Consider the following 26,329-nt stretch of genomic DNA (forward strand, 5'->3'; position numbering starts at 1 on the left):
CTCTAGAAATGGGTTTATCAACTGAGTTGATATGGTAAATTGATCACCGTAAAGGAATTTGAAAGCTGACGTTTCGAGCGTTAGCGAATTCGACGAAGGGGTATTGAACGCTCGAAACGCCAGCTTTCAAATTTCTTTGTTACCTTATGTTACCTATCCTCCGCGTGCCAGGTGGCACATAGGGCCTCCACAGAAGCTTTCCATGTCTGTCTGTCTACCGCAACGCCCCGAACCTCATCCCACGAACCCCATCCTCCTTCTTTCATCTCCCTCTCAACGGTCCTTCTCCACGTTGTCTTTGGTCTCCCCCTCTTTCTTTTTCCCTCCGGTCTCCAATTTAACGCCGTCCTTGTATCGCTCGCTCTGTCCTGCCTTAGAATGTGGCCAATGAACTTCCATCTTCTCTTTACTTCCTGACTTGCTTGTGACATTTCCGCCTTGGCTAGTAACCCTTTGGTGGTGATGTGATCTTGCCAACGTATGCTGTGAATCTTCCGGAGGCATTTGTCAAATTTCTTTACGGTATTCATTTTACTATATCAACACAGTTGATATACTCCTTTAGTGATAAGGTTTGGTACGCTTGGAGCGTTATTGAAAGCTACTTGCTTCTTCATTCTCCAGCACGGAATATCAGTAGTAGTATTTCTCCCGAAACGGGAGGACAATTCCCCTGTTTCTATTATGGGGAGAAGAGGAGCCAGCTTCTCCGGTTTCCCCAGGAATTCTGCCCCCTCCTATTCTGTACGCTCAGTACTTACTTACTTCATTGAAAATAATGTTTTTTTTTCTTTGGGAGAGGGGCGGGGGATTCGAAGAAGATCTCTCTGCTTTTTGAAATCCCCGACTCCTTTGTGTATCGACGTCCGTGTGGGCGGTGTAATCTTGTTCTCTCAGTTGGCTGACATTCTCACTCTAACGATTTTGGGTTAGTAGGGTCCCGTATCTCTCCGGCCCCCCCCCCCCCCCCCCCCAAGCTACCAAGCTACCAAGTTCCAATAGGCGAGATCATGTCTAAACTCTGTTCGCTAAAAGTTTGTTTCCTTTTTGACGTTAATAGACCTGCAGATACGTTTTTTGCTGCATTTTCTAATTATCGACGACAGGAAGTATTTTTAATTGGCTTATACGCCTTTCTGTCAAGTCAAATATCTTCGCAGTGAAGAGTCCATTTGTAATCTCTTATTGCCCACTTCAGTCTGTGAACTGATCTGTTTTTCCGAAGTATTACTTGCGTGTTCTTTTCCTTACATTTCTTCTTTCTTTTTCGTAGCTCAAGGAATCTTTCCTTAGCTTTTCAAACTTTGGGCTTGTTTTATCCGACGATTTAACGTCGCGAAACTACAGATGTTGTTTTTGTAGTGGTAGTTAATTAATTCACACTTAAAGTCTAAACTGACATTGTACAAACTTGTTTTAACCACGTATCAAAATTCCGAGCGACACAAACCGAAAGATAAGCAATTCCACCAGCAAGTTCTCAAAACATTAACTTGACTCATTCTCGTCATAGAATTATCCTGTAAAAAACCAACTTTGAACCAGATAATGTCCTTAAAAGTATCTTTTTTACCAGTAATATTATACCAAAAATCATGCGATGTCCAAGATCTTTGTTTCAACTTTATCGACGTATCTTGGATTATGAAAGCGTTCTCTTTGTTGAGTTTTAGGCTAAAACCTAGTGATTACAGGTGTCAAAAACAAAACTGATAGCGGCAGATACATTTAACCTACGTAGCCTGTCATGTTTGACTTAAATTTTGTAGCGAGTCTATTTAACTTGGTGTTCTGAACGAAATTGGGTAAAAGATTTAGCTACAAACCTGTGGGTTTTGGACTCGCGTGACCTTGTTTGAAATAAGAGATAATTTATATAATCAACTCTTCTGAATTTCCCGCATTGAAGAAATCAGGCGTTAAATTTCAAAACGACGTCAATCGTTCGTGGGGCGCTGCCTACGTCCGCGCGAAGTTTTCGGACAGAGAGCGCGGATTATTGTAAATTGCAACTTGAGGGATGCGTTGGCTTAAAACAATCAAACAACCCTTCTGTATGGAATTGGAGCTCAGCTTGTTGTCAACACAGTGTTAAACTGGAGGAGACCAAAACAAAATCACTCAGCTTGGAACTGAACCTCACCAGAGTCACAGGTCCTGTGTGTTTTTAAACATTGATTGCCTGTTTTTGTTTCCTAATGAACTGACATTATGTGCTCTAGGTTTTATATTCCCGAACGAATACCATCTATAGCGGTGTGTGTTTCTGTAGAAGCTTTTGGGAATGTTCTAAATGCCTTATATACATTACTAATGTTTCGACGTTTGTTTCTTTATTTCTGTGCACTGTGCCATTTCCTCCATTTGCACCCAGGGTAAACGTTTTTCAAATCCATTGCGTTGCTAATTACGCTAGTCGATTGAGGGCCATGTTAAATGAATATAAGTTTTATTGGTGTTGGAGTCAGCATTCGACGATTAGCGTAAGCGAGTTGATGATTTTTAGCGTGGGAAAGTGCGCGAAAATTGTGACCTTTAGAGTGTGGAATGGCAAGATTGGTATTCCAACGGGAATAGTAGCGCCATGTTGCTTTACGCTACAAACCTTATGATTTTACCTTTTTAAGCCAACAGACAAAAGCCGATTAAGTGGCACCACTTTTTGGAGAAATTCTGAGCAGCAAGTTCTTGTCACATTGTTTATTTTAGGCTATTTTGGGACAGGAAATTTGAGATTTTTGAAACAATTTTAGACGTTTTTTTTTTCCACGAATCCTCCTGGTTGGGGGATTGGATCCTCCTCTAAGATCTTTCCATCCTCGCTTTTCATGGTAACTTGTTGACCTACAATTGTAGTCTTCTGCATCCGTATTAAAATCCGCCCTGCGCTAGGTAGACTAGGTATTGGGCTGACTTCATTGCGCGTCAGAAATTCTCCAAATGGTTTTTAAGATTAAGTTTCAGACATAGGGAACTACCGGTATGTATTAAACGCATAAGCGCTGTGCTTAATCTGTTTCTTGCGGCGCAACGTTTGTTATTATTCATGCATGGTTGTGCTGGCTTCCCAGCGGTACGATCCTAACGGAATGCACATCAACAGTTCACAGAATCGTGAGTGTGGTTTCATACGTTTATTTCGCATCGAACTCGGTTCCCAATTCCTCAAATTTGGCACTTCGCGCGCGCGTCAACACGCAATGCCGTTGGGTATTTACATTCCGTCCACTTCAGTGGCTTTGAAGATATACGCGCAGAATAATTTGATTTCTATCAGTCTAGTTTTTGTCGTTATTTACTTTTCCTTGCGATTTGGAAAGTCTGTTTCGTCGATGTTGCGTGTAAATTATTTTTCTTCCAAAAGATCTTTAAAAAAGTCCTCTTGATTTCGAGACGTCCTCCGATATACCTCACCTCCATTGTTATGAAATTAGAATTCATGCGCTGCGCAGCTTAGAATTTGTTTGCCTTTTAAGTTCGAAAAGTTCTTGAGTCCGGTTAGAAGAAGTTCCTAAACCAGAATACGCCGTAAATAGCTTTAAGTAAGGTTGGAGCTAAGAGAAGGCCCTCTATTCGAATTATAGGATTAATCTGGTGTTCTTGTGTTTCGTTATGGGTTTCTTGTGAAGGAGTTGAGTTGTAAATTCGTTTTTCCTTTCATATTTGTTTCTCATCTAATCACAAGTTTCTCTTGCAGCGATCAATTTGTTATCCACTAACTGTAAACAACTCTTTGGTTCTTTTACTTCTAGATTACAAGCCCGATTTTGCTAACGTCAACCTTCAAGATAACACAGTAACAAGGACCACTAGAAAAGCTGAGAGTCTGAAACGTAGGTTTTCTGTTGCTTATTTTTAAAAGTAAACAACCGAGTTCTTTCGATATACTCCACTGATAACACTGTTAACAGTCTGTTTACCCTTTGGCTTTCAACAAGGTTGACACCTTTGTAGAATGGTAACAGACGACTGATGTGCGTCCCGGATGAGAAAATGATCGCAGTGCAATAGCAACTGCGCAAATGTCGGATTTTGTCCCATAAATAATCGCTTCTGGTCACTTATTACCCGATATAAAAGTGTTTTAATGTTAAGTTTTCGGGTTGATAATGTTAACCTCGTGAAACCTCAAGCATATATTTTAAGTCGCTCATTATCTTTTTTTTTATGGGTTATATTTTGGTTGACTTTGGGAGAAGATGGTCACACACTCTTGGATTGATGCTTGCATGGTATTTAACTCCCGCTTAAAAAAAAACAAAACAAAAAAACAAACGGACCACATTTTTGCGAGGGAAAAAAAGGACGAAACGGACGTGACAAATGGGGCTCAATGATTTGGATTATTCCGGTGTAAGGAAATCTTGTTGAACAAATTTAATGATAGCAACTGAGCAGTAGCTTCCTAATTTGCTGTTATCATGCGGTACAAAGCGATTATTTTAACTTTTAAATTTAAGCGCGCGAACAAAATTTTAAATTGTGATCGTTCATATGAACGCAAATGAGCAGAACTTTCTCGTGGTGCTGTTTTGCTTCTAAGTCTTTCTCTGAAATCCTTTCAATGTTGCCTTTCAAATGAAAGAGGATTGTATTTACTTAAAACGTGATGTTGACATAAGAGCAATTTGTCACTGCATCTAACAAACTGTCTGTTATCACAACTTCACCGCAGATCTCAGTTTTAGTGGGCAACTGGCCATCAAAAGTGTCTCTGGCAATACCTTGCATGACTCTTCCACCGCAAAACAGACATTTTTCGGCCATTGTGAATCGGCTATGTATCGTTTCCGTATCTTTTTTTTTATGAGGTAATATACAGGGGTCCAAGACTTGACCCTAAGTGACGTCCGTCTCGAATTGGATCCGATTTTTGGGCTTGGTCAACTCCTACTTGGTTCATATTTTATTGATAGAAGCTCCAGTTTGTTTCGCTTCTTTCGTTGTAAACAAAAGATATTTCATCGTAACACGGTCAACCCAAATGTGTCTAACTACACCGGAAATTGTAATCGTGGCATGGGATGTTTTCGTGAAATCCGAAGGTGTAGCCGATAGACCCAATTACCTCAACCTCCTCTTGGTGTCAACTTTCGACCTTGTGAAATATTTGACACAGTCTAAAGTTTTCACTCGGAAGAATAAACAATTAAGAGAACAGCTGGGTATGATTTCAACCGGATAATTCGTCAAAAAACTTTCGTTAGACTTTCACTTGTCTAGAATATGTTTTTCGAAGCCTGGGCTAATTGTGCAACTGAATTAAGTAATCAACACTCATGGGAGAATGAAGGTCACACGTGTAGGAATTAGTTATCAAAAACTATCTTGTGATGTGCAATGACCTGAGAACACTTTAAAACATTGTTTAGTGGAACCTCCCATACATTTCATTTTGACCACCCAGTTGATGACGATGGGGACAAAACAAATTTTTGACTTAAAAAGGAGAAAAGATTGTTGGTATGATTAATTTTTTCAAGCGAAACTTCCATTCCTAAAGGAAACAATTAAGCGTGGTCGTTGGTAAGAGGCTTGGAGAAAATCCTAGCTTGAACAGGGCGTGCAATTGCGGTCTTAGACTGAGCTGTTAAGCCACATTGGGGCTGGAGAATGATGAGGTCATTATACATCGCATAAGAAGTGAAAGCCGTTTGTAGGGTAACTATACTCTTATTTGCTTCGTGCCACTGGAGACGGGATAATCCTTGGTCACTTAAGCCCTCAAGTTTTCTTGTAGTCAGCGTTACATTCCTTGTCATTATATAATCTGTAGTAGGAGTAAAATCAACCAAGAATAGTGAATGACTGCTTGGACTTTCGACCTTGTTTTCCTCTATTTTTGTATCACTTTGAAAATAACCTCGACCCTGGATCTGTTTATATTTCGTAAGGTGAAAATAACACGAATATCTCCTTAAGAAAACAGCCCAACATTAATGTCTAAGTCGTCTTCAGTGGGTTTTCAATACCATAGAAAATGTTCATCCAAAGGTAAACTTCGGCTTAGATGCGGACACTTGCTCATTTTTCTGTCACTAGCGGGTTTTGTGCCATGTAGCTTTTCATAAACTGATAACCCAGAATTCTTCCAGGTCTTTTTTAAGATCAGCCGTGTTATCTGAAAGTAACCTCTCGAGTAACCGGGGCCACTTGGCAACGAAAAGTCTCCACCAAAGCCAAAAAATCCGCTTATGATTTTTTTAACTCATCTAATCCGGAGAGCGTGTATTTTTGGGGTGTAATTGGGTAAAAAGGCATTTTTCTGAAATAGTTTTATCCCCTCTAATTTTTTTTTTTACAAGGGGTGACTTTCCCCTTGTTCACGTCTCTAATTGATATCAATAAGCAATGGCTTATCTTTTTGGGGGATTTGTTTGCGTAAAACGTGTTGTTTTAGAGAAAGATACACCGAAAGCTTCAATGTTTGGACTGTAACGCTAGAATTCTTTATGCGAATTATTAAGAAGTAGAAAAATTTACAAGAAAGGCAGATTTTTTTTACAAACTGTGAAATGTCGTGCTGTGACATGCTGAAGTACAGTATATTCTGTTCTGCTGTTTTACTATAATAAACAAGGTGTTTCAATATTTTCAGTCTTTGTACTGAAATTTTCGCGTGTGATAATTTTAGGTGTGACTAGTATTGGCAAATAAGGTAATTTTTTGGATAAAAAGGGAAAGTACTTGACTCCAAGCTGATTTCCGGCTTTATTTTGAGAAGGACTTATCTGAGATATGCGCTTCAATAGCGCTGCGACAGAACAACCGTGTTTTTGTTTTGTGTAAATTATTGGACTTGTTAATTTGTCGATCTTCTCTCCGCCTTGTAAATGGTTGGTTTTGAAAAATGTCAACACGCGTGTATATTTTTGGTCTCTGTGTTTGGGTCTCCTCCTTGTCTAAAGCTGGTTTTGTTTCAAATTGCTCTTTTTTTGGATTTTTAAATGCCCACGCGTGTATGAAAGTGTGTTGTGCGTGCAGTGGGAGAATTTCCGAAAAGGTCTGGGAACTAGTTACCCTAAGGGGATGACTTTTGTAAGCGTTGACTGGGGCATGCGGTAGTGTTCCTAACTCAACTGGACTTGAAATAATGCCCTTCCGATTGTAAGACCCGATGCTCTTCCACTGATCTATAGGTAACTCGTAGAATCTAGAGTTTATGTAGGTTTTGGTGTCACACTTCCCGCGTATTGCTAAGCCTGATGTCGAAAAGTGGCCTTCATCGAGGGGATGACTTATGCCTGGTTAATGATTGGAGAAATTGCTTAAAAAATCAGACTCCTCTTGTACCGAGGAGTCGTATCTGTGACCTTCCGATAACTAGTTCGGTTGCTTTTGTAGCACCACCCAGCTACAGGCCATTAACTCGGCTCGGACGACAAATTGTTCATTGTTACTTAGGATTTAAAATCCTAACTCTTCAACCAGTAAGATAACTTGAAGAGGCTTTGTTACGCAAGTTAGACTAGGTTTTTTTTCCACAGTAACAGGTTTGTGAAGTGTCAAAAGTTGCCTGAATCCCATACGAGGGATTCAAACTCTTGCAAATCACGTCTTACAATGACAATACCTCTTCACCGTAAAGAGGACGTAAGAATGAGATAGTTTACCTAGTTGGGTATATTTCATCGCATTTTAACCGAGCTCAGTGTGAGCTGTCGATAAATTTCCTGACTTTTTATCTGTCGACCAGACAAACGTCTCTTTTCCGACTGGTGTCGTATTGCTAAATGAATGAAAAAGTTGAAAGACTAGAGACAGCCTAATAGCTTATATTTCATTAATGCTATTGTTTCAGACAAAACCTGTCTGGATTTATTGGTAGATTATTTTTTTGCCGGCGTTAAACTGTTGCATGCCGTAAGCGTTCTCTCTCCGTCAAATTTCGAAACTTGGGATCTACTTGCCTTCATTTGGCGTTGTTTCATGGTTTTTGTCCTTTGAGGCTTGGGGATGTTTGCTTGATATATCGTGGAACCTACGAATTGTTTAGTGTTTCGCTTGTTGGTAAAGGAAGTCATACGTGTGCTAATAATACCATGTTTTAATTGTGTTTATTGGTTATAATAAGCACAAACCAGAGCTTTCTTTGGGTGATGCCTGGCATTTGAAGTTTGTCATTGTGAAAGTTGGTTGGAAAGTAAGTCGTTCTAACAGTTAAATGATTTTCAACTTAAGCTGTGGATCTAACTGCTAGCCAAATGAAAGCTGCATTTTATTTTGTGTAAAAGGATTATTCTTTTCTGTCGTTCTGTTTATTATGTTGGATAATACGAGTCTACCTTTTGATTCTGGGAATGAAATCATAAAGTGTGATAAATGAAACGTATGATCGTTTGTCTTATGATGTAGTCACTTAAGTTGTAGATTGCGAAGTTTCGCCTGATGAAGACCAGAAGAAAGTGGTCGAAACATCGCCATCTAACACCTAAGTGACTAAATCGTGAGAAATACTATCAAACGCCTTATTATTTATTTACCACCGCTATGACCTCATTTACGATGAAAAGTGTGATCTTTCAAACAAAAGCAAAGGAGCAGTACTTTCTATTGAGCGTGACCAATAAGTTCAAAACCGTAACGCAATACTTGTTGTTGGTATATTCAATCGCTGCTCGAGAGGTTTTCTTAACTGAACACTTGTATTTCTTTCTAGGTCCTCCAGAGTACGTGGCTGGTCCGGTGAATGGACACCTCTACGCACAGGTGGACAAAGCGTTCAAGAAAAGAATCCGCTCTTTGAGTCTCGATAGCGGTTCTCCTCTTCCCAAAGGCGAAGAGCTGCCCTTCTTTGAAAACAGAGCAAGCACATTGACTCGCAGAAATGCGCACGGTTTCAGAAACAGGAACAACGCAGTTACCGATGTTAAATTGAACCAACCGCGACTTCAGTACCTCACCGGCGAAATGGATCACTCCGGTGGCAGAGTCATGCAAGACGAGGTCAAATCGATTGACAGACTTCTGCAAGAGCTTGGGGAGTGTTCAGAGCTCTTGGATTCAACATTGCAACATACTAGATCCTCCCGGCCGGGTGACCTGGGCACGTCAGACAGTCGTGGTGTCAGCGGTGTGTCGAGATCGTTGAACCCTCCTGGGGTTCCTATGCGAAACGCAACAAGCTTTGATGCTGGAAGTCGGTACAACAGAAACGGGACTGCAGGACTGGTTCCGAACGGCTTTGTTGCGTCTGCGCGCACGAGTCGCACAACGGCACAACCGTCTTATTCTCAGTACGCCTGGAATAGTATTCCTAATGGTTATCTTGGGCAACCGCCTAGGCAAGGGTCATCTGCGAAGGTTTTACATGAAGCACCGTTAGCGCAGACCTCACCTCCCTTGTCGCCTTTATCGCCCAAGTTTTACACCACGCAAATGACGCCGAGGACTTTTAAGGCTAAAGTTGTTACCCACACAACGGTTGGATATAGCCCGCCTTGGCCTTCTCCCGATGCTGTAATATCAAACGGATGGACAGATTCCCAGGCCAGCAAGCAAAGAGGTGGAGCCAAAGTGTTTGATTTCAATAACAATAAGCCGACCAACGGCGTCGAGCTCTTTGATTTTGACAATCGCAAGGAGATCGAGGATGCGGAGACTCTGCCCGAGAAAGGCAATGTTAAATCCAAGATCGCGCTGCTTACGGACATGATACAGACGGATAAGACACAAATTTCGCCTCATCAGCATCTCAGATGTCAGATAATACCAATGCCAGGTCTAACTGATGTGTCACCGTCAGAAGTGTTCAAAGAGATCTCGAGTTATAATGCGAAATCTCTAGCGCCTGGCGAGTTAAGTCATTCCTCAGGCACTCTGTACAGCAGCAAAGCTCCACCCAAGAGGATCATCGAACCTTCAAAGCATGAGGCTTTCGCCGAGCCTCGATCCGAAGACGTTGATTTTGTCGCAGTTAAAGGCTCGCTTAAACATGTTGCTCTACCCGAATATGTCCTCGATAATCAGAAAACAGGTACTGCCGCGTTTCTGTTCTTAGCGTTGTTCGTTTTGAAGCCAATATGATCAGGCCGTTTTCTTTTCATGGGAAAATAGTCTTAAATGGAACTTCCCACTGTCGCGAGAAAGGATTTCGTGTGCGAGTCTTTCTTTGCATCGTTTTGAAGATTCTCACGAGTTCAAGGGACACGGGCTGCCCTGTGACCCTCACCTCATATAGACATGTCAACTAAGTTTTCAGGTGTGATTAGCCTGTGGACGGACAATTCGGTTTTTATGGGGAGATATGGTTGGGCAAATTCTTTCAGGTAGTGATTTTTCTTTCAGCATTTATAGTTCCAATATTTCTTTTCCAGCAAATTCGTCTTTTTTGCCCTTGATAAATTTTGCAGATTTCTTTGTCCCGGCTTCTTTTCTCGTGCAACGACTTTTCCTTTTTGTCCAACCCCATCCCCTCAAGTGGTCCGTTATGAAAACTCCTAAATTTGCCAGATACGCGCTTTTTAGGCGAGTTGACCACTTTAAAAAACGCACTCGTTTTGGCGGAGAGGGACGTCCATGTGCGCAGGTTTTTTTATTGTAATATGTGTGTTTTCGTTGACCAGATTCCAACGAACAGCATCCTTTGGACAAGTCTCCATCGAGTAGTATCGATGGCATCAGTTTGGACGAAGGAGTCGAATTCAAAGGCTCAATTGATGAGACAGCCAACCTCGGAGTATCATCACCGTCGGTGTATGTTTTCATGTAAAATGATCCACCTTAAAAGGACCTTGAACACCTCCTTACAGTTACACGACGTAATAGTAGTGACTTACGTTATAGACGTCCAGACAGCGATTCAAACGGTCGGATTTTAGATGATGTGATAAGTACCTCTATTAAATCATGATAACGAAAACGTTACAGATGAAGTTCTAACCGTTTTTGAGACATTGCTCGGACCTAGATGCCGTTAATCAGCTAACGTGGTAAACGCGCTTTATTGTTGTTTGCTGCTTGGGGATATTGCATCGTGTAATTGTCGCTAGGTGTTCGAGGTTATTTTGAGGTATGTTACAGTGTGACGACTTTACTTTTTAGAAGTAACACTGTGCTGCGCTTTTGGCTTTAACGGTCGACGTCATGAAATACGTGGCCGGCCGTTTGGGTCAACCTGTTTTCAAGCGTCAAGCCTGGTTCACACGTGTTACGCAATCACAAACGCAAGCGGCGTGCACTAAGAACGCTCACGTACGGAAGGTATACTGCATGCGCAGTTGGAGTCAATTTCCCAAATTGCATACGAGTCTTACGCCATTTTGGTTTCAACTTCAACCGAGGTGGCCTGTTACCTTGCGTTCGTATTTGCATTGTGTTGGCCGGCTCACTGGCAAGTACCAGTAAATAAAGATTTGTCCTTAGCGTCTTTAGTTCGTGTTGCGGCAGTTGACATGTCTTTTCCCCTGAGTTTGAATTCGCAGCTACATTTGTGTTTGGGTAGCAGGTGTTGACCAACCAAGCTTAAGTGAGCCCTGTCAGCTGAAATGGTCATCTCAAAGGAATTGTGATAACGTACTTTTCTAGGTATTGTGTACCTCTCCGTTATTCCAGCTTTCTGTGGATTTAAAGTTCACTTAAACTGGTGTAAACGGCATAGAGTGCCCTCGTTCTCCTCGTGAATTCCCTCTCGTTCAGAGTTTGATACCAACAATGGCTGCCTAATCCAGAATCGTTGTGCGCATTGCTAACATGTGTCTACTTTTTTCAGCAGCAGTGATGGTCATACGGACTCGGCAATCGGTGAATCAATAACCAACGTGTCACCCGTGTCCACCCCAGTGGGTGGACTGTCGTCAAACCGGCTTCACCAGACTTTGATGTTGTCAGAGGTTGAACTGCCGAGTCAACAGATAACTGATGTCAATCTTTTTGAGAGTACGGTTGAGCAAATGGAAGAGGCTAAAGAGGACGAAGAAGCAGGTTATGCGAGGCTGGAAGACGTACGCCCGGCGCAACAGGCCAGAACGCAGACCAGGTTAACATAATGTCATTCCGCTCTTTCCTCCTCGGGCGTCTTTCTGCGCTTTATTCCCCACATCTCCACACCGGGAGCCCATTACCCGGAGCCTCCGTTTTCCATATTAATTCCCTGAGTCAACCCTGTCCCGTATCTTTCTATCTTTGGAAGCACCTCCCAGGGACGTTTTCTTGGGTGTTTTCACGGTAGCCAATCATAAGAGAGCTTTGGTCAGCCATTGATTACGTCACATGCAGCACACCCAAAACACGAGCGTATTTCAAGATAAAGCAGTTCTTAAAATAAAAAGACACGGGAGAGGGTTGAATCAAGTGTACAATACGTATGGAAGCTCCGGGTAACGGGCTCCTGCCCCAAACCCATTGAAAAGACTTGAAATGATTCTGGTGCTTGTAGTCCATAAAACGTGTAAACGAAGAGAATTGTCTTGTCAGAGGAGAAAAAAATGGTGTTATTGTGCATACGTTCTGCGCATCTCGAGATACACGGATTTCCTATGGGTGATGCTTATTAATGCAGGGATAATTTTTGCGTGGTTCAAAACTATGCGGATAAAGCAAAACTTAGCAAGTGCTCTTGGTATTCAAAAAGAAAATTGGGGGTAACCATGCATTTTTCAGAGATAATTAAACTTCAATTTGGAAAAGAACGCCATACATTGCGTTGTATTTAATTTTTTTTTACAAATAGTGTTGATTAATTATCCTCGGAAAATGCGTTGTTACCCTCAGTTTTCTTTTTGGATTTCAATAAAGGGGCTACGTCACGCTATTTTAGGTAAATTCGTTTAATTTTGTTAATTATGAGCTCTAAGCGTCAAATTGACAGAGCAAGAGTCTTTCATTTGCAAAATCACCGCCACATAACAACTGAGAATGATTTTCCAGCTGTGTAAATGACATTTTGATATAGACTGATATACATTTTAAAAAAGGTGGGCCGACGTTTTTCAAATTTACCCAAATTCAATCCATTTCAATCCTCTCCAGTTTTGTCCATCCATGTGCCTTCTTGGCTTCCCTGTGTTTTGTAAGAGTTCTTCTATAGTTTTGAACAGTTATTTTGATATTTTAGTTAATTCTATGACCATTCGATTAGTGCTGAAATTGCCTAAAATTGCGTGACCTAGCCCCTATAACACTTAATAAGATGCACCGTGCATATTCAGTAAACCGCGCAAGAATACCTTTGAATTAGTAGGCACCGTCCCTAAAACATTTAACTTTTGCCAACTGAACGTTTTTCGAATTTTTGTTACTTTGTTTGGTGGCTTGCTTTAAAACCTTCGCGGCGCATTTTCATTCAATCAGAGGAAAAAGCAAAAACAATTGTGATTGGCTGGCGGGTTAGTCCCCTCGCTTAAGGCTGGTTGCATTTAGTGGCTCATTCGATTCTCTTCGTCTGTTGTGATTGGTAAAAGTAATGACTTGAGCCAGACGGTACGGATTTAGGTTACTCCACTCGAGGTGACTGGCTCAGCTAGATGTGACTGGCTTCAAAAAGGTCGCGCCATATTCTCAGCCAATGAGACAAACAAGCAAGAACTTAAGGCCATGTCATGTCTGCCTCCTTTTCAAAGCGAGTCGAATTGCGAAGTTTTTGTGTTGGTAATTAGTTCTTCTTTAAATCTGAATGAAAACTTAATTTTCATAAGAAAAACTTCGCACTTAAGACTCACCTTGAAGAGGTGGCAGACATGAACTCGGAAATGGCCATTGCAACTTTTTCTTGCTTGCTCGCTTTCCTTTTCCCGCGCTTAGCCGGCGCCTGGCTACATTTATTGCTTTTGCTTTGTGATTGGCTCATATGACTCATTCATATGGTCGATGAAATGACTTGAACCGCACAGTACTTATTAAGGTTACCGTAATCGAGAAATGACCTTCAAATGAGTGTTTTATTTTTCGATGTTTTTATTGTTGACGCGCATTCTCCGTCTAACATTCTAAATCGCTTTGCTTTTTGAAATCCCTCCAGTGTTATTGCAACTGAAGCTCAGACCTCTCTTGACGGGACACGTTCGATGGACACACCAAGAGGGGTTGGCAGCTTAGAACGGCCGATCGAGTCTACCAATGCGATGGACAACGTAGAGGCTATTGAGAATATTCTTTTGGAAATGGCTGATATGAGGTGATTGGCGTATGGAAGAACGATTGAATTAATAATTAGGGTATTGAGTACGAGGCTCGCTCTAACTCCGGGTGAACTTTTCTTCCTTGGGGCATTTTGAGACAGATTGCTTTCAACTCGTTAAAGTCGTAAATGAAGGAAAAAGACGCGTTTATGAAGCCGTATAAGAACTCTCTCATGGTCAGGAATGTTATAAGGATTATAGCGGAGTCTACTGAGCTGCTCCTAGGGCCGGGGTTTACCAGCACCGGCCCTTGCGTTGCCAAATTAGTTCTCCTTGCTAGGCAATTAACTTTAAAAGGTTAGTTTGAAAACGGGAACCCGCAGTCATGTTCTCTCCCATCGAGTAACATTCCTTGTAAGTTAAACTTACATGTTATCAACTGCTTCTCATTCTCGAGGTACTTCTAAAACTTATACCACATGTGCGCTGTGGTTGGTCCAATGCCATAGTCTGATGAGCAGGAAGTTGAGGGTTTAAATCCCTGACAAATAAAGACTAGCAGTCTAACTGCAGAGAAATTGCATATGATGAAACTTTTTAGTCCACAGTTCTCCGTCTCTCATTAAAACTGGAACGTTTTATAAACTGTCCAACATGACAAAAGACCCCACACGCTTGTGGTAGGCAACGCAGTGCCTGTTACGGTAGTTTGTTCTCTGTCTTTGGATCGTTGCTCGGCAGAAAATTTTTTCTACATATAAGTGGCGTCAAGGTACTCTAAACAAATACGCCTTTCAATAGCCAACTATCTTTCTTCTATCAATGCCGATCAACCTTGTATTCGTTTATTAATTTTTCTGCAGCCTTATTGGCATGGAACCAGGCCAGTTAAGTACCTCGCAAAGCAACCTAAGCGGAGGAGTGGAAACCGGGAGTACCGTGTTCTCTTCTGGGTCTGGGGTATTCGAAAATGATATCCAGAGAAAAAAGTCCCACCCTCACTCGGACAAAGGATACGGGTCCACAACTAGCGTATCATCCGGCTCTTCAGGCGATAGTAAGTTTTATCTCTTGGTCTCTTCAGAAGCTTCATCCTTAATCGGGACGTTGATATGAATGAAGGTCGCTTAAATCAAGGAGGACAGATTTTTCGAGAAAATTAAGATGATATTACGAGTTGTCTCCATATATAGTGCATACGACACTGTATTTTTAAAATAGCGGTATTTAAGGCCTTTACTACCCTTCTCATTTTTTGTGCGGAATCTCACCTTTAACGCCAACCACCCAACTACCTTTTAATTTCCTTTAATCAATTTGAGAACACCTCAAAGAGGCTTACTGTGTGAACCGGAGACGCTGATTGGTCGATCTTTTCACATTAAAAACGTTCACGAATTGTAGCTCACGAAGTAACACACAACGCACTCTCCCTTTCGTGGCGTTTTAGGGCTCCTTTATCTGCAGTTCCCCTATTCTCAGTTTGAGAATCGCCACTTTAAGTTAACAATGCTTGTATTCGATGAACCAGTTAAACGGAGGTCGGATGGTGTATTGCTTTGTTCAGTATCCGTAATTATTGTTAATTGTTTTTTTTTTCTTATTAGACGTTTTCCTTCCGGATAGTCCCAAGGTTCCAGGACTGAAATTTGATCGAGACACTTCTGGATTTTGGTATAAACCCAGCATTTCAAGAAATGATGGTAACGCTATCTGTTTAAACTCTGTTGTGTTGTTAGGCGTTTGTGGTAAATAAAGCAGCATCATCGTCATCGTCGGCATCATCATCATCATCATCATCATTGTCATGTTTATCACCAACGACGTCATCAACATCGTCAACATCATCATCATCATCCTCAGACGACGTTTTCAGTAAGAACAACTACTACTGCGACTTCGTTACACGCAACACTTACCGTACAGAACCGAACGCAACAAACACTCACCTGACACCTACAACTACAGTGACTTTTCCCTACATCAAAGGAACCTTTGAGATTATCACAAGGAATCCTACAGCCTTATAACATCCGTGTTGCTCACAGACCCATCACTACCTTACGAAAACTACCGACTAACGTCAAAGACAAAGACCAACCTTAGGACAGACAAGGGGCAGTTTATAAGATCAAATGGTGTGACTGCCAGGCCACTTATATCGGTGAGACCGGCGGAAGTTTGAACACTAGACTGATTAAACACAGAAGAGCGACGAGGAACGGTGACATCAACAATAACATTGCTGAACACCATCTACAGACAAACCACTGAATCGACTGGGACTACAGCACTAACTACTACCAACGGATCGTACTGGAAAGCTGGCTTGACCCCGGATCGAGTGGTCCGGGTTCGGGTCCTGGCGGGGGACATTGTGTTGTGTTCTTGGGCAAGACACTTTGCTCTCACGATGCCTCTCTCCACCCAGGTGTATAAATGGGTACCGGCAAATTTAATCCAGGGGGGAGTAGAAATACTCTAGTCGCTTTATGCTACAGTAACTGGAGATAAGCGCCGGCCTGATGGGCCTTCTAGGCCCGTAGCAGACTTTACTTTACAACTTCCCGCACCCTACAAACGACATCAACAACAGACAAACAACACACTGATTTACTCTATCATAGTACTGCCCAACGTATTCTACGATACACGTACAGACCCTTGACCTATAGACGATCGAAAGGCACCAATCACTGTTTAGTCTTCACAGCTAATTACATCTAGGCACAACTGACAGTCGACCAATAACATCACGAAAAAGTTGACCAATGACATGTACGACCGGAGTTCTTATAGTATCTACTGACGTTACACAAATCACTTGACTCTGAAGATGACTTCCGCTCAGGTTATCGAAACGTCATCTCAAATGTCATCTCAAACAGTCCTTTTCAGGACTACACTCACCCGGACGATCGTGCTTTACTTAATTACGATATGACTCCTAGTGCCCGTTTCTCGAAATTCCCTAAAAAGTTTCGGGTCGGAAAAGCCATTTGTGAAACTGCCAACCGCTTGTTTTGGAAAGCCGATCTTTTAACATGTTTTCAAGGTGACAAAAAGAAAATGACTGTGAAGTTTGACGACTTAAATCCTCTCCGTTCTTGAGATACAAACGGAATTGTTACACCCGAAAATGGCCCGTTAAGTTTCGGGACTTTCGAGAAACGGTCCCCTGGGTTCAAACCATTTACGATCATTATCATTGTCATCATCATCATCGTCATCAGCAGCGTTATCATCATCGTTATCGTCATCATCGTCATCAACAGCATCATCATCATCATCATCATCATCGTCGTCGTCGTCATCGTCATCAACAGCATCATCATCATCATCATCGTCGTCATCGTCATCAACAGCATTATCATCATCATCATCATCATCGTCGTCATCGTCATCAACAGCATTATCATCATCATCGCCATCATCGTCATTAACAGCAGCTTCATCATCGTCATCGCTCAAACCCACACAAATGCACGTGAACTCGTGAGACGCAAATACTCTTTGCTCACTGTCCATTAGTCTAGTGTAAAAGTTGAACCTGTGGCACCAATTGGATGTACAGTTTAACAATTGTGCTGCATTACGATCGCGTCAAACGATGATCGCTTGACACGCCTGGTTTTTCCAAGAATCATGGCAATCTGTATTAGATCATGAAACTTGATCCGAAATCCTCTTGGGGTTGTTTTGCTTTCAAATGTCAAAAGGCTCAAACCGAAAATGGGAAAATGAAATCACTACCAGGAGTGATCAGCATGTAAATTCCCCTCACAATTTCAATGAGATGTTAGTCAGATAGGCATTGAGAATGAAGATAATTATCGTCTTGTGAGGTATGATCTTGATATAACGCCAAAATTCTTATGACTACCCACCCCCCCCCCCTCCCCCCGCGAAAAAAAAAATTATGGTCCTAGTTAGGAGAATGAACTTTTCGACCTTGGGAATAGGCCATAATACTCTTTGTCTGTCCCCCAAAATGTTACATACGCATTGTGTCCAGTTTCTCTTGGGACTTACAATGGTCCCAAGAGAAAACAAAAACAATGACTATGCAAACTTCGGGGGGGGAGGGGGGGACCAAAGAGTATTATGGTATTTTCCGAAGTGGCCTGTGAAAGCGTTTAGTAGTTATGTACTATTAACCAACCTTAACAAAGTCACGATATTATGAAGAAAAATAATTTCCAACCTCATGTTGTTTTTGCTTGTGTCGGCAGCCATCACTGTACTCAGAAACGCCGAACCGGGTAGTTTTGTCATCCGGGATAGCCAGTCGTTCCCTGGAGCCTTTGGTTTAGCTGTGAAGGTGGCAGTGCCCCCTGAACATGTACTGCAGGGGTTACAAGGAGACATGAGTAGGTTGAATATCAGTTGTGCCTTATACAAAGCAAATAGCCCAGTGGTGTGAGTGGTTTGTGTGTTCCAGATATGTCCAGAAATGCAAGTAATAGGTCATTTCCGAGTTCGTATCTGCCTCCTCTTCAAAGCGAGTGTAAGTGCGAAGTTTTGTGATGGTAATTAATTCTACTTTACACATAAATGAAAACTAATTTTCATAAGAAAAACTTCGCACATAGACTCGCTTTGAAGAAGAGGCAGACATGAACTCGGAAAAATTATATTTCAATAAGCGTCGCGAAGTGTCCCCTTGCTTTTCTCCCCAGCTTCAACATATTGGTGTCTACAACATTCATGGTTCAAATCTTACTCCCAGCACTGGCTAGATTTTCCAGCTTAGCGCACTAAGAAATACCTTTTTGTAGCTTAAAGTTGTATTTGATTACGATCGTCCACCAGATTAACCACTGCTGCTTGGATGGCCCAAACTCATCCCCTGTCCAAATTTTAGATACACGTTATCTGATGTAAATATGATCTTGTTGTCTTTCTTGTTAATTTCTCGCCTTTATCATTTGCAATGCTGAGTTGAGTTAAGTAAATTATCTGTCTGTCGCTATCGGTGGACGCAAATTCAACCCTTCATGCTTGTGAAAACTCAAGTACCGCCGTTTGTAAGTTACCCTCCTTGGTTAGATGGCGCAAAGTGCAAAATTACGACTTTTTCAAGGGATGGGGAATAGCGTGGTCTCTTGTCGCGTTTTTTTGGGAGCTTCATTGGAAACAGTTTTTTGGTGAAGTGATAATCATATTGTTTTCCCCGAAAAGTTCTCTTAGTTTTTATTATGATTCTTATATATATTTTTTGACTTATAGCGAAAGTTGATCTGGATAACGAACTTGTGCGCCACTTTCTCATCGAGACAACCAAAAAAGGAGTTCGATTGAAAGGCCTCAATGACGAACCCGTGTTTGGTAAGCTTCTATTTTTATTGGTACTTTGGTTGGGATTTACTTTGAAATGAGACTGAAGCTTCCACAACCTGAGCGAAAGTATTCTTCACTTGAAACGTCTATCGCCATGAACTTTCGTTTAGAGAACTTCCTTTCCCTTGCAGTAAAATAATACAATACAATACATGTATACCGTACTTAATTGACCACTCCCCATAGGGGCTTTTCAGGGACAATGAAACACAATCAACGAAACAACCAAGAAGCCCAACTGGCCGGAGGCAAACCAGTTGGCTATTTACAAATGCAGCTGGGAAGTTGAACCAGGGACTACCAGGATCAAATTCAACGGGTGGTCAGAACGAGTCTTGAACCCGGGATCTCCGGATCTCAAGGCAAGCGTCCTAACCACTGGGCCACACTGCCTCCAAAATCCTATACGTACATCACTACTGGTTACAATCATTAACAAGATTTAACTAGAAGGATTACTTCATCGTTAGAGACAGGCAGTCGGGGGAGGACGAAGAATTCAAAAGCAATTCTGGACCATACTCGGTCTATGCAGGTTCACATAACCAGGAGCTTACAACTCAAATTTTAGGTCTATGTAAGGGCATTTTTCAGCCTTTTTAGACCAGTTCTAAAAATAAGATTTGGCTTGCTGATCGGCCAGTGTCAATCCCATGGGAAATAATTTCTCATGCAAGACTTTTGATTAGCTGGAGAGGTCTAGTTTCGCGGGAAAATCAGTCAGGTTCAGCTGGGAAAATCTGATTTCGCCGGAAAATTGATCTAAAAGTATCTCGGGCCTTGACACAAATATATCGAAGTTGGATTCTCCTGGTCTTGGGGTCGGATTTTTTCTTTGCCCTTTGTGTAAGATGTGATCCTATTTTATTCATTCAGGGAGTTTAGCAGCGTTTGTATATCAACATTCTATCACACCTTTGGCCTTACCCATCAGGCTCAGCATGCCTAGTGAAGGTACGTTCAGCAATCAGATTCATCATGCAAGTCACAGTGATGCTTTATGTTTTGTCGTTCGTCGCATTTACGAGTCACCTCCACGTCAAATCCCAGATAAAGCGATACTAAACGCTTTCGTAACATGCTGGCCTCGGTTGTTCAAAAGGTGGATATCGCTATTCACCCTTCTAACTGGGGCCTGGCGTCAGGTGTAACACCGGCTAAATCGTGGTTACGAAATCTTGTTCCCTTATTTCCAACAGACTGGAAACAAGGGAAAGTTAAAGCGGGCCTTTTAGTTCAGCGTTTTAAACAAGTGATAAAATTGATTTTTTTGTTATTTTCGTTTTCAGACCTCTTGGCAGAGGATAAGTCCCAGGGCACTGATACTGTAGACGGTCAGTCATGGCCGAACGGCGCAGGTATTAAAAGCTACTCGTTATCGTGATCGTCTACATCAGGATCGAAATGGCTTTTGATAATGACATGTAATGTCTACCCCACCACGTATTAAAAAAAATGGGTGAAATTGTTGTTTTTTTTTTTGGCGTCGAACAATAGCGGGTTATTGGGTTTCTCCTAATTCCTATTTGGTTTTTGTGTTACAGTTGGTTCTCTAATGTACCTTGGACAGTGTGATGTTGAGATGCTGACAGGAGCCAGCGCCATTGAGCGCACCGCCGAACGACTGTCCAATGACGAAGCATCTGAAAGGTTTACAACAGTTGGATTTAAGGTTACACCGGAAGGAATGACTGTCACGGATAATGAAAGAAAGTAAGGCTTCATATATATATTTTTTGCTTGATATTCCTCTATCGTTTTTCAGCAGTTGTGCCGGAACGCTGCCATTACCATATAACAAATTAGTGGATTCAATTTTTCCATGTGTGGACATCGAATCAAAGTTTTCTCTCTTTTCTGGAAAAAAAGAGAAGGCCTGGGTTCGGGGTTGGGGTTGGGTCAGTTCAAGAAGAGATCACAGATGACGTCAAAATGCAGTAGGGACTTGAAAATTTAGGACGTGGCCAAGTCTACGGGAACGCTACCAGACAATGCCAATTAATAAGCAATGCAATTGTTTCTTTATGTGCGTTTGAAAGTTTGTACATTTCTTTTCCCTTGTGCGCGAATTTGCGACGTGAAACTCCTTACGTTTCAGTTCAGTTCTTTTATCACTCTTCTAGTCTGACAATGAGAGTTTTTTGGTCGCTGTAAATCTTACGTCTTGTAATGGTAATTAAACGTTGATTCCATTGCCAGAGATCATTACAAAATCAACGCAGTTCATTGTTCGTTGGCAAGGTTCGGTGAATTGCCGACGAATGTGCGACAGCTTCCCTGAATTCTGGTTGGATGGATTTTCTTTGGCATGTTATCATTTTCATATAGTGCTTGTGCATGGCACTAAACGAGAAAAAAGACATAGAAAGCAAAAATTAAGAGGGCTAACTAGAAACAAGAAGGAATTGGTTTCGATTAACTCTCATTAAAAGGCTACATTTTTCGAAATCGTTCTCCATTTCATATTAACGTTCCTTTTGCATGTCTTTGACAGCGAACAAAACCATTCTTCCTCTTCTTCTTCTTCTTCTTTTAGAGTATTCTTCAGACAACATTTTCACATGAAGTCCATACTGTACTGTGGAATGGATCCCGGTGATAAGAGGTGAATTAAACTTAGTCATATTTCCGTGAAATGCACCAAATGATTCAGGTGACTTGTTTTGGCGAACATTGGCAGGAATGTTGGGAGGGAGTGTCCGTGACTATTTTCAATGTTGAAGTCCTGAATTTTTCAGGCTTCTCTACGCAATTGCAAAAATTACGTTAATATAACTGCGAGGATCATAGCTTCACTTAATGTTTTATCTCTCGAAAGTGAGCAGAATTGTATTTTAAAAAAACGCAGGTCGGTCGAAAAAAGCTCTGTGATCTGGAGTGAGCAACTGAACACTCACTTTTAACTTGATAACACTTTTAACACAATCTAACAGCAGAGATGAGCAGGGCCGGAGCATGGATGATGAGATCACACGCCGCCCAGCAATGTGGCCTATGGTTCGATTCTCAGACTCGGCGTCACATGTGGAACGATGAGTTTGTTGGTTCTCTACTCTGCTTCGAGAGGTTTTTCTCCAGATACTCTGGTTATCCTCTTTCCTCAAAAACCAACCTACGATTTTGATTTCTGCACAGTGCCCCCAATTAGTGCCCAGGCGCTGCTAATTTCCGTTTCGTAAACGGTCGTTGCCATTTTTGACGGTCGATGCCATCCTTAGTAACCAAGCCTTTTTATTCGGTTTGCTTTCAATGAATTGTTATATTAGGGTTAGCTTGAGGTTAACTATCAATAGAGTTATTTCAGTAGAGTTATGACTTCGAGTTAGAGTTAACGACTGCCATAATCCTGAATTCTAGATTGTGGACTTCCAAAATCGTGAATTCAGGATTTTGGAAACTTAACTCTAACTCCACGACATAACTCTATGAAAATAACTCTAAGAATAGCTGTCCCCGGTTAGCTTTATTTAAATCCTTGAAAATTGCGATATTTGGAGTGGTTATCTTGGTAGTGTAGTAGTGGTTAAGTGCGTTTGCTCTTTAGCCATTGAACCGAGTTCGCTATCGTTCACCCACTTATGTCCACAAATGCAAGTAATAGACCATTTTACAGTTTTAGCTAAGTTACCTGGCCTAAGAACGGAAGCGAGGCTACAGGTGACCCTGCTTTGATACAAACTCTTATGCTTTTTTAATGTTAAGGTCGACTAATTAGAATTACAACAATTTACATGATAAAAGTAGTGAGGTCTGTACAAGAGAAAATGAGGGGACAGAGAGGGAGGCTCCCGGTCTAGCCCTTGGGATATGTCATGTCTATGAAAGTTATTTTTAGACGAGCGGAAGTCCTTGTTCTAGCGGAAGTCTGTATTGCGAGATGTCCGCATGCAGGCCAACCTCGGTCTGATGTTTGAAAGAAAATAAATATTCATTAGCCTTCCACGTGCGCCGCTATTTTCTCTCTTCACTAAGAACCAGAGAGCGAGACAAGACTGCATGCGGACGTCTCGGAAGACAGACTTCCGCTAGAACAAAGACTTCCGCTCGTCTAAAAATAACTTTCGTGGACATGACATATCCCGACCAACGCCCTGAGCTTCCGTCTCTGTCCCCTCATTTTCTCTTGGTCTGTATGAATACAAGGTCACCGGCAGCCTCGCAGCCATTCATAGGCTAGGTCACAGAGCAAACATCTGTAAAATGGCCTATTAAATGCACGCCCAATTTTGACATCCAACACGAGGTGTCCCTTTGAATGGCATACGCTGCTAATATAGTCCTAGATTAAGTACCTTTTTCCTCATTTGCAAACGACAAACGTAAAAGTGAAAATTGTTTTAAGTGTCCTCTAAAAAGGCAACGACCGTTTACGAAACGGAAACTTTGATCAGTCGCGTCAAAAGAAATTGATGGCAGTAAGACATTAGATGTCTTGCCGAGGCGCTAAGTACACATGACACTTAACAGATAGAGTTCGGTTTTCTGACCAGAAACGTCTGTACTTTCTTTCAGGTGGGATTTGAAAACACCATCGTATAGTGGAAAGTCAAAGTAAGTAGAATACGAAAGTACGAAGCTTTCTTGATTGGAAAAGATGACTTTGGGTTCTGTCTCAAGAACGGGTTGTGTTTGAGTCAATTTGGAGTAGGGCTGGGAACGGACAGAGGTCTGGTTTCTTTAGGTTATTTGTCTGCAGAGAGTTGTTGAGAGCACATTCAAACAATCTTCTTTCTCCGTTTTTTCCTATCTTAGATCCTTCGGTCTTGTTTTACGAAAGACCGGTGGAGTGCATAACGAGTGTCATTTATTTGGAGAAATTTGCAAGGACTGGCCTTCCAGCATTCTCGTTAATGTATTAAACAGATTTATGACGTCTTCAACGTAACGCAATGGCAGGTTACACAACAGTTGAGTGTTTCGTTAACGGCATATTGGTGAAATGCGGTAAAACTGTCAAGTGTCTGAGGTCAGCTTTCGTGGATATTTGACCACCACCATGCCTTAAAAAAGTATAAAGTACGTAGTCAAGAGGAAGGGATACTAAAGAGGCTTCAAAAGAGCGAATTCTGCGAGTTAAAGATCCTCTTCTTTTTTGAAGTTTTATGCGAAAATGACCTTCTTCGCTCTATTCACGGAGCAGTGAGGGAGCATCAACAGCTGTTATTCGGTTTGTTTTTTCGAGTATTGATTTAAAGATCGAAATCTTCGACACTCGATGTTCGGAAAACCGAATCAGGACTTTGTCAAGGATCGCATCGTCGCCGTAACTCTTCGTGACAACTTCGGAATCACTTCGCAACCTCTTCGTCCTTCTCCGATACCTCCGACCCCGCAAGGGAATGGAGCGTTTGATTTCTTGGAACTTTTTCGTTCGGTCTCGAGCAACCTTTCGAGGAGAAAAGGTTTTGCATTAGACTTAAGTTAAATTTTTTAAATATATGAAAGTAAATTGTAATTATTACAAAAATTATTGTATTACAGAGAATCGGATTCGATATATTTTTTATATATTATATATTTGAGGTGATATTGGCCTCCAGTTTGAGGTGTGAGAAAGAAGTTGGTGTGAGAACCAGTTAAAATAGAAATGCAGATATCTCTCCGTGGCGTTGCTTTAGAGGAAGAAAATGAGGCACGGACATTAGGGGAGGGAACTTAACTGGACTGTGGGCCATCTCTTATTTTCTCTGGTTTCTTTCCACTGCACTCCAAGTGAGGGTGCCTCGTGCTACGCGGATTGAGCGCGTTACGCTCGTGTATAACGCGCGTGTCATGTGAATATATGGTTCTTTTGTTGTCTGAAGCAAAACATAGGAAAGAGAGAAGAGAGTTGTGACTTATCTATAAACAGTTTTATCTAGAGCAGAAATTATCATGTCAAGACGTAGATTAAAGTAATAAGAAATAATCGTTTTGTATTTCGAAATTCAAGAATCTTGACATTCATTTCTTACAGATAACTAAAGGAACTATATTTTATACTTCATAAAGGTATTTTAAATAGAGAAAATATTAAAATTTCATATTTGTAGCCTCGAGTGTCTTCTCTGTTTGTTGTTATGCTTTCCAACCCAGTTTCCAGGGTGTCTCTTGGTGGAAATGAAAGAGCCCCTTGGAATGAAATTGACGTTCCACTGCACTTGGTCCCATGTCTTTATTGGAGCACTCCCAAGATTAGATAGCAACTTGATATTACTCTGGCTGCAAGTCCTGGAGCTAACAATTCGGAGCTGACTATTATGCTTCCAATTCATTTTTTACTTTCTCTTTCTGTTCTTCTTTGATAATAGAGTTTTATCAGAAGAAATGGTTTATTAACCTGTTTACATTTTTTCCCGTTTTCCACGAATAAGAAACATGGAATGACTGAATTTCAAGTTGTAACATATACAAAAATTTTAGTTTAACACCATTTTTCCAAATTTAAGAAGGCTCAAGACCAGTTTCAATGCTTTCAGGAAACTGTACTACATAGAGGGTTTTGCTCTATTAACAACTGCTTCACTTAACAGCAATGTTATGGTGCAATATAAAACACCAATTGTTGCATCACTAGATGCACTCATTATTGTGTCATAAAAGGTTACCATAGCAAGAGAGGACCCATGTAAAACACCCTTTCTAAATGTTTTAATCTCAAAAACGAACTTGGTGACTGTCTGCAAAGTTGAAAAAAGCTGATTCAAAGCTACCTTCGCAATCTAAGGTGGCCCTGAATGTGTCCTGGGGATTTTTTTAAAGTTAGTGGTGGATTTCAACTTTGCCTGCAAATCACTTTTCATTGATATGGAAAGCATTTACAAAATATTTAGTGTTTCAAGATGGCTCTTCTGTTGCTATGGAAACCTTTTCAGTCAAATGATGATGATGATGATGATGATAATAATAATAATAATAACTCGTGTTGTTTCATATCATAACATTGGTGTTAC

The 26,329-nt window shown here is 41.3% G+C and overlaps 1 protein-coding gene across 6 annotated transcripts in view; it reads left to right on the top strand.

Moving 5' to 3' along the window:
* The window catches only part of LOC138049465 (tensin-3-like), a 58,199-nt gene extending 32,771 nt beyond the window's left edge, over positions 1–25,428 (top strand). For 2 of the 6 annotated variants that reach the window (XM_068895753.1, XM_068895755.1), the window contains exons 20-34: positions 3,753–3,833; positions 8,660–9,976; positions 10,566–10,695; positions 11,714–11,977; positions 13,958–14,113; positions 14,921–15,114; positions 15,665–15,760; positions 18,290–18,427; positions 19,287–19,385; positions 20,274–20,351; positions 20,687–20,755; positions 20,942–21,110; positions 21,934–22,002; positions 23,910–23,948; positions 24,150–25,428. In XM_068895753.1, coding sequence (XP_068751854.1) covers positions 3,753–3,833; positions 8,660–9,976; positions 10,566–10,695; positions 11,714–11,977; positions 13,958–14,113; positions 14,921–15,114; positions 15,665–15,760; positions 18,290–18,427; positions 19,287–19,385; positions 20,274–20,351; positions 20,687–20,755; positions 20,942–21,110; positions 21,934–22,002; positions 23,910–23,948; positions 24,150–24,282 — 3,032 coding nt within the window. In that variant the 3' untranslated portion in view covers positions 24,283–25,428. Of the gene's footprint in view, positions 1–3,752; positions 3,834–8,659; positions 9,977–10,565; positions 10,708–11,710; positions 11,978–13,957; positions 14,114–14,920; positions 15,115–15,664; positions 15,761–18,289; positions 18,428–19,286; positions 19,386–20,273; positions 20,352–20,686; positions 20,756–20,941; positions 21,111–21,933; positions 22,003–23,909; positions 23,949–24,149 lie in introns of all 6 variants that reach the window. The other 4 variants (XM_068895750.1, XM_068895754.1, XM_068895752.1 and 1 more) reach the window with 3 other exon arrangements.
* The last annotated feature ends 901 nt before the right edge of the window (positions 25,429–26,329 follow it).

This window comes from Montipora capricornis, chromosome 5 (assembly GCF_036669925.1).
Source record: "Montipora capricornis isolate CH-2021 chromosome 5, ASM3666992v2, whole genome shotgun sequence".
NCBI classification, from domain to species: Eukaryota; Metazoa; Cnidaria; class Anthozoa; order Scleractinia; family Acroporidae; genus Montipora; species Montipora capricornis.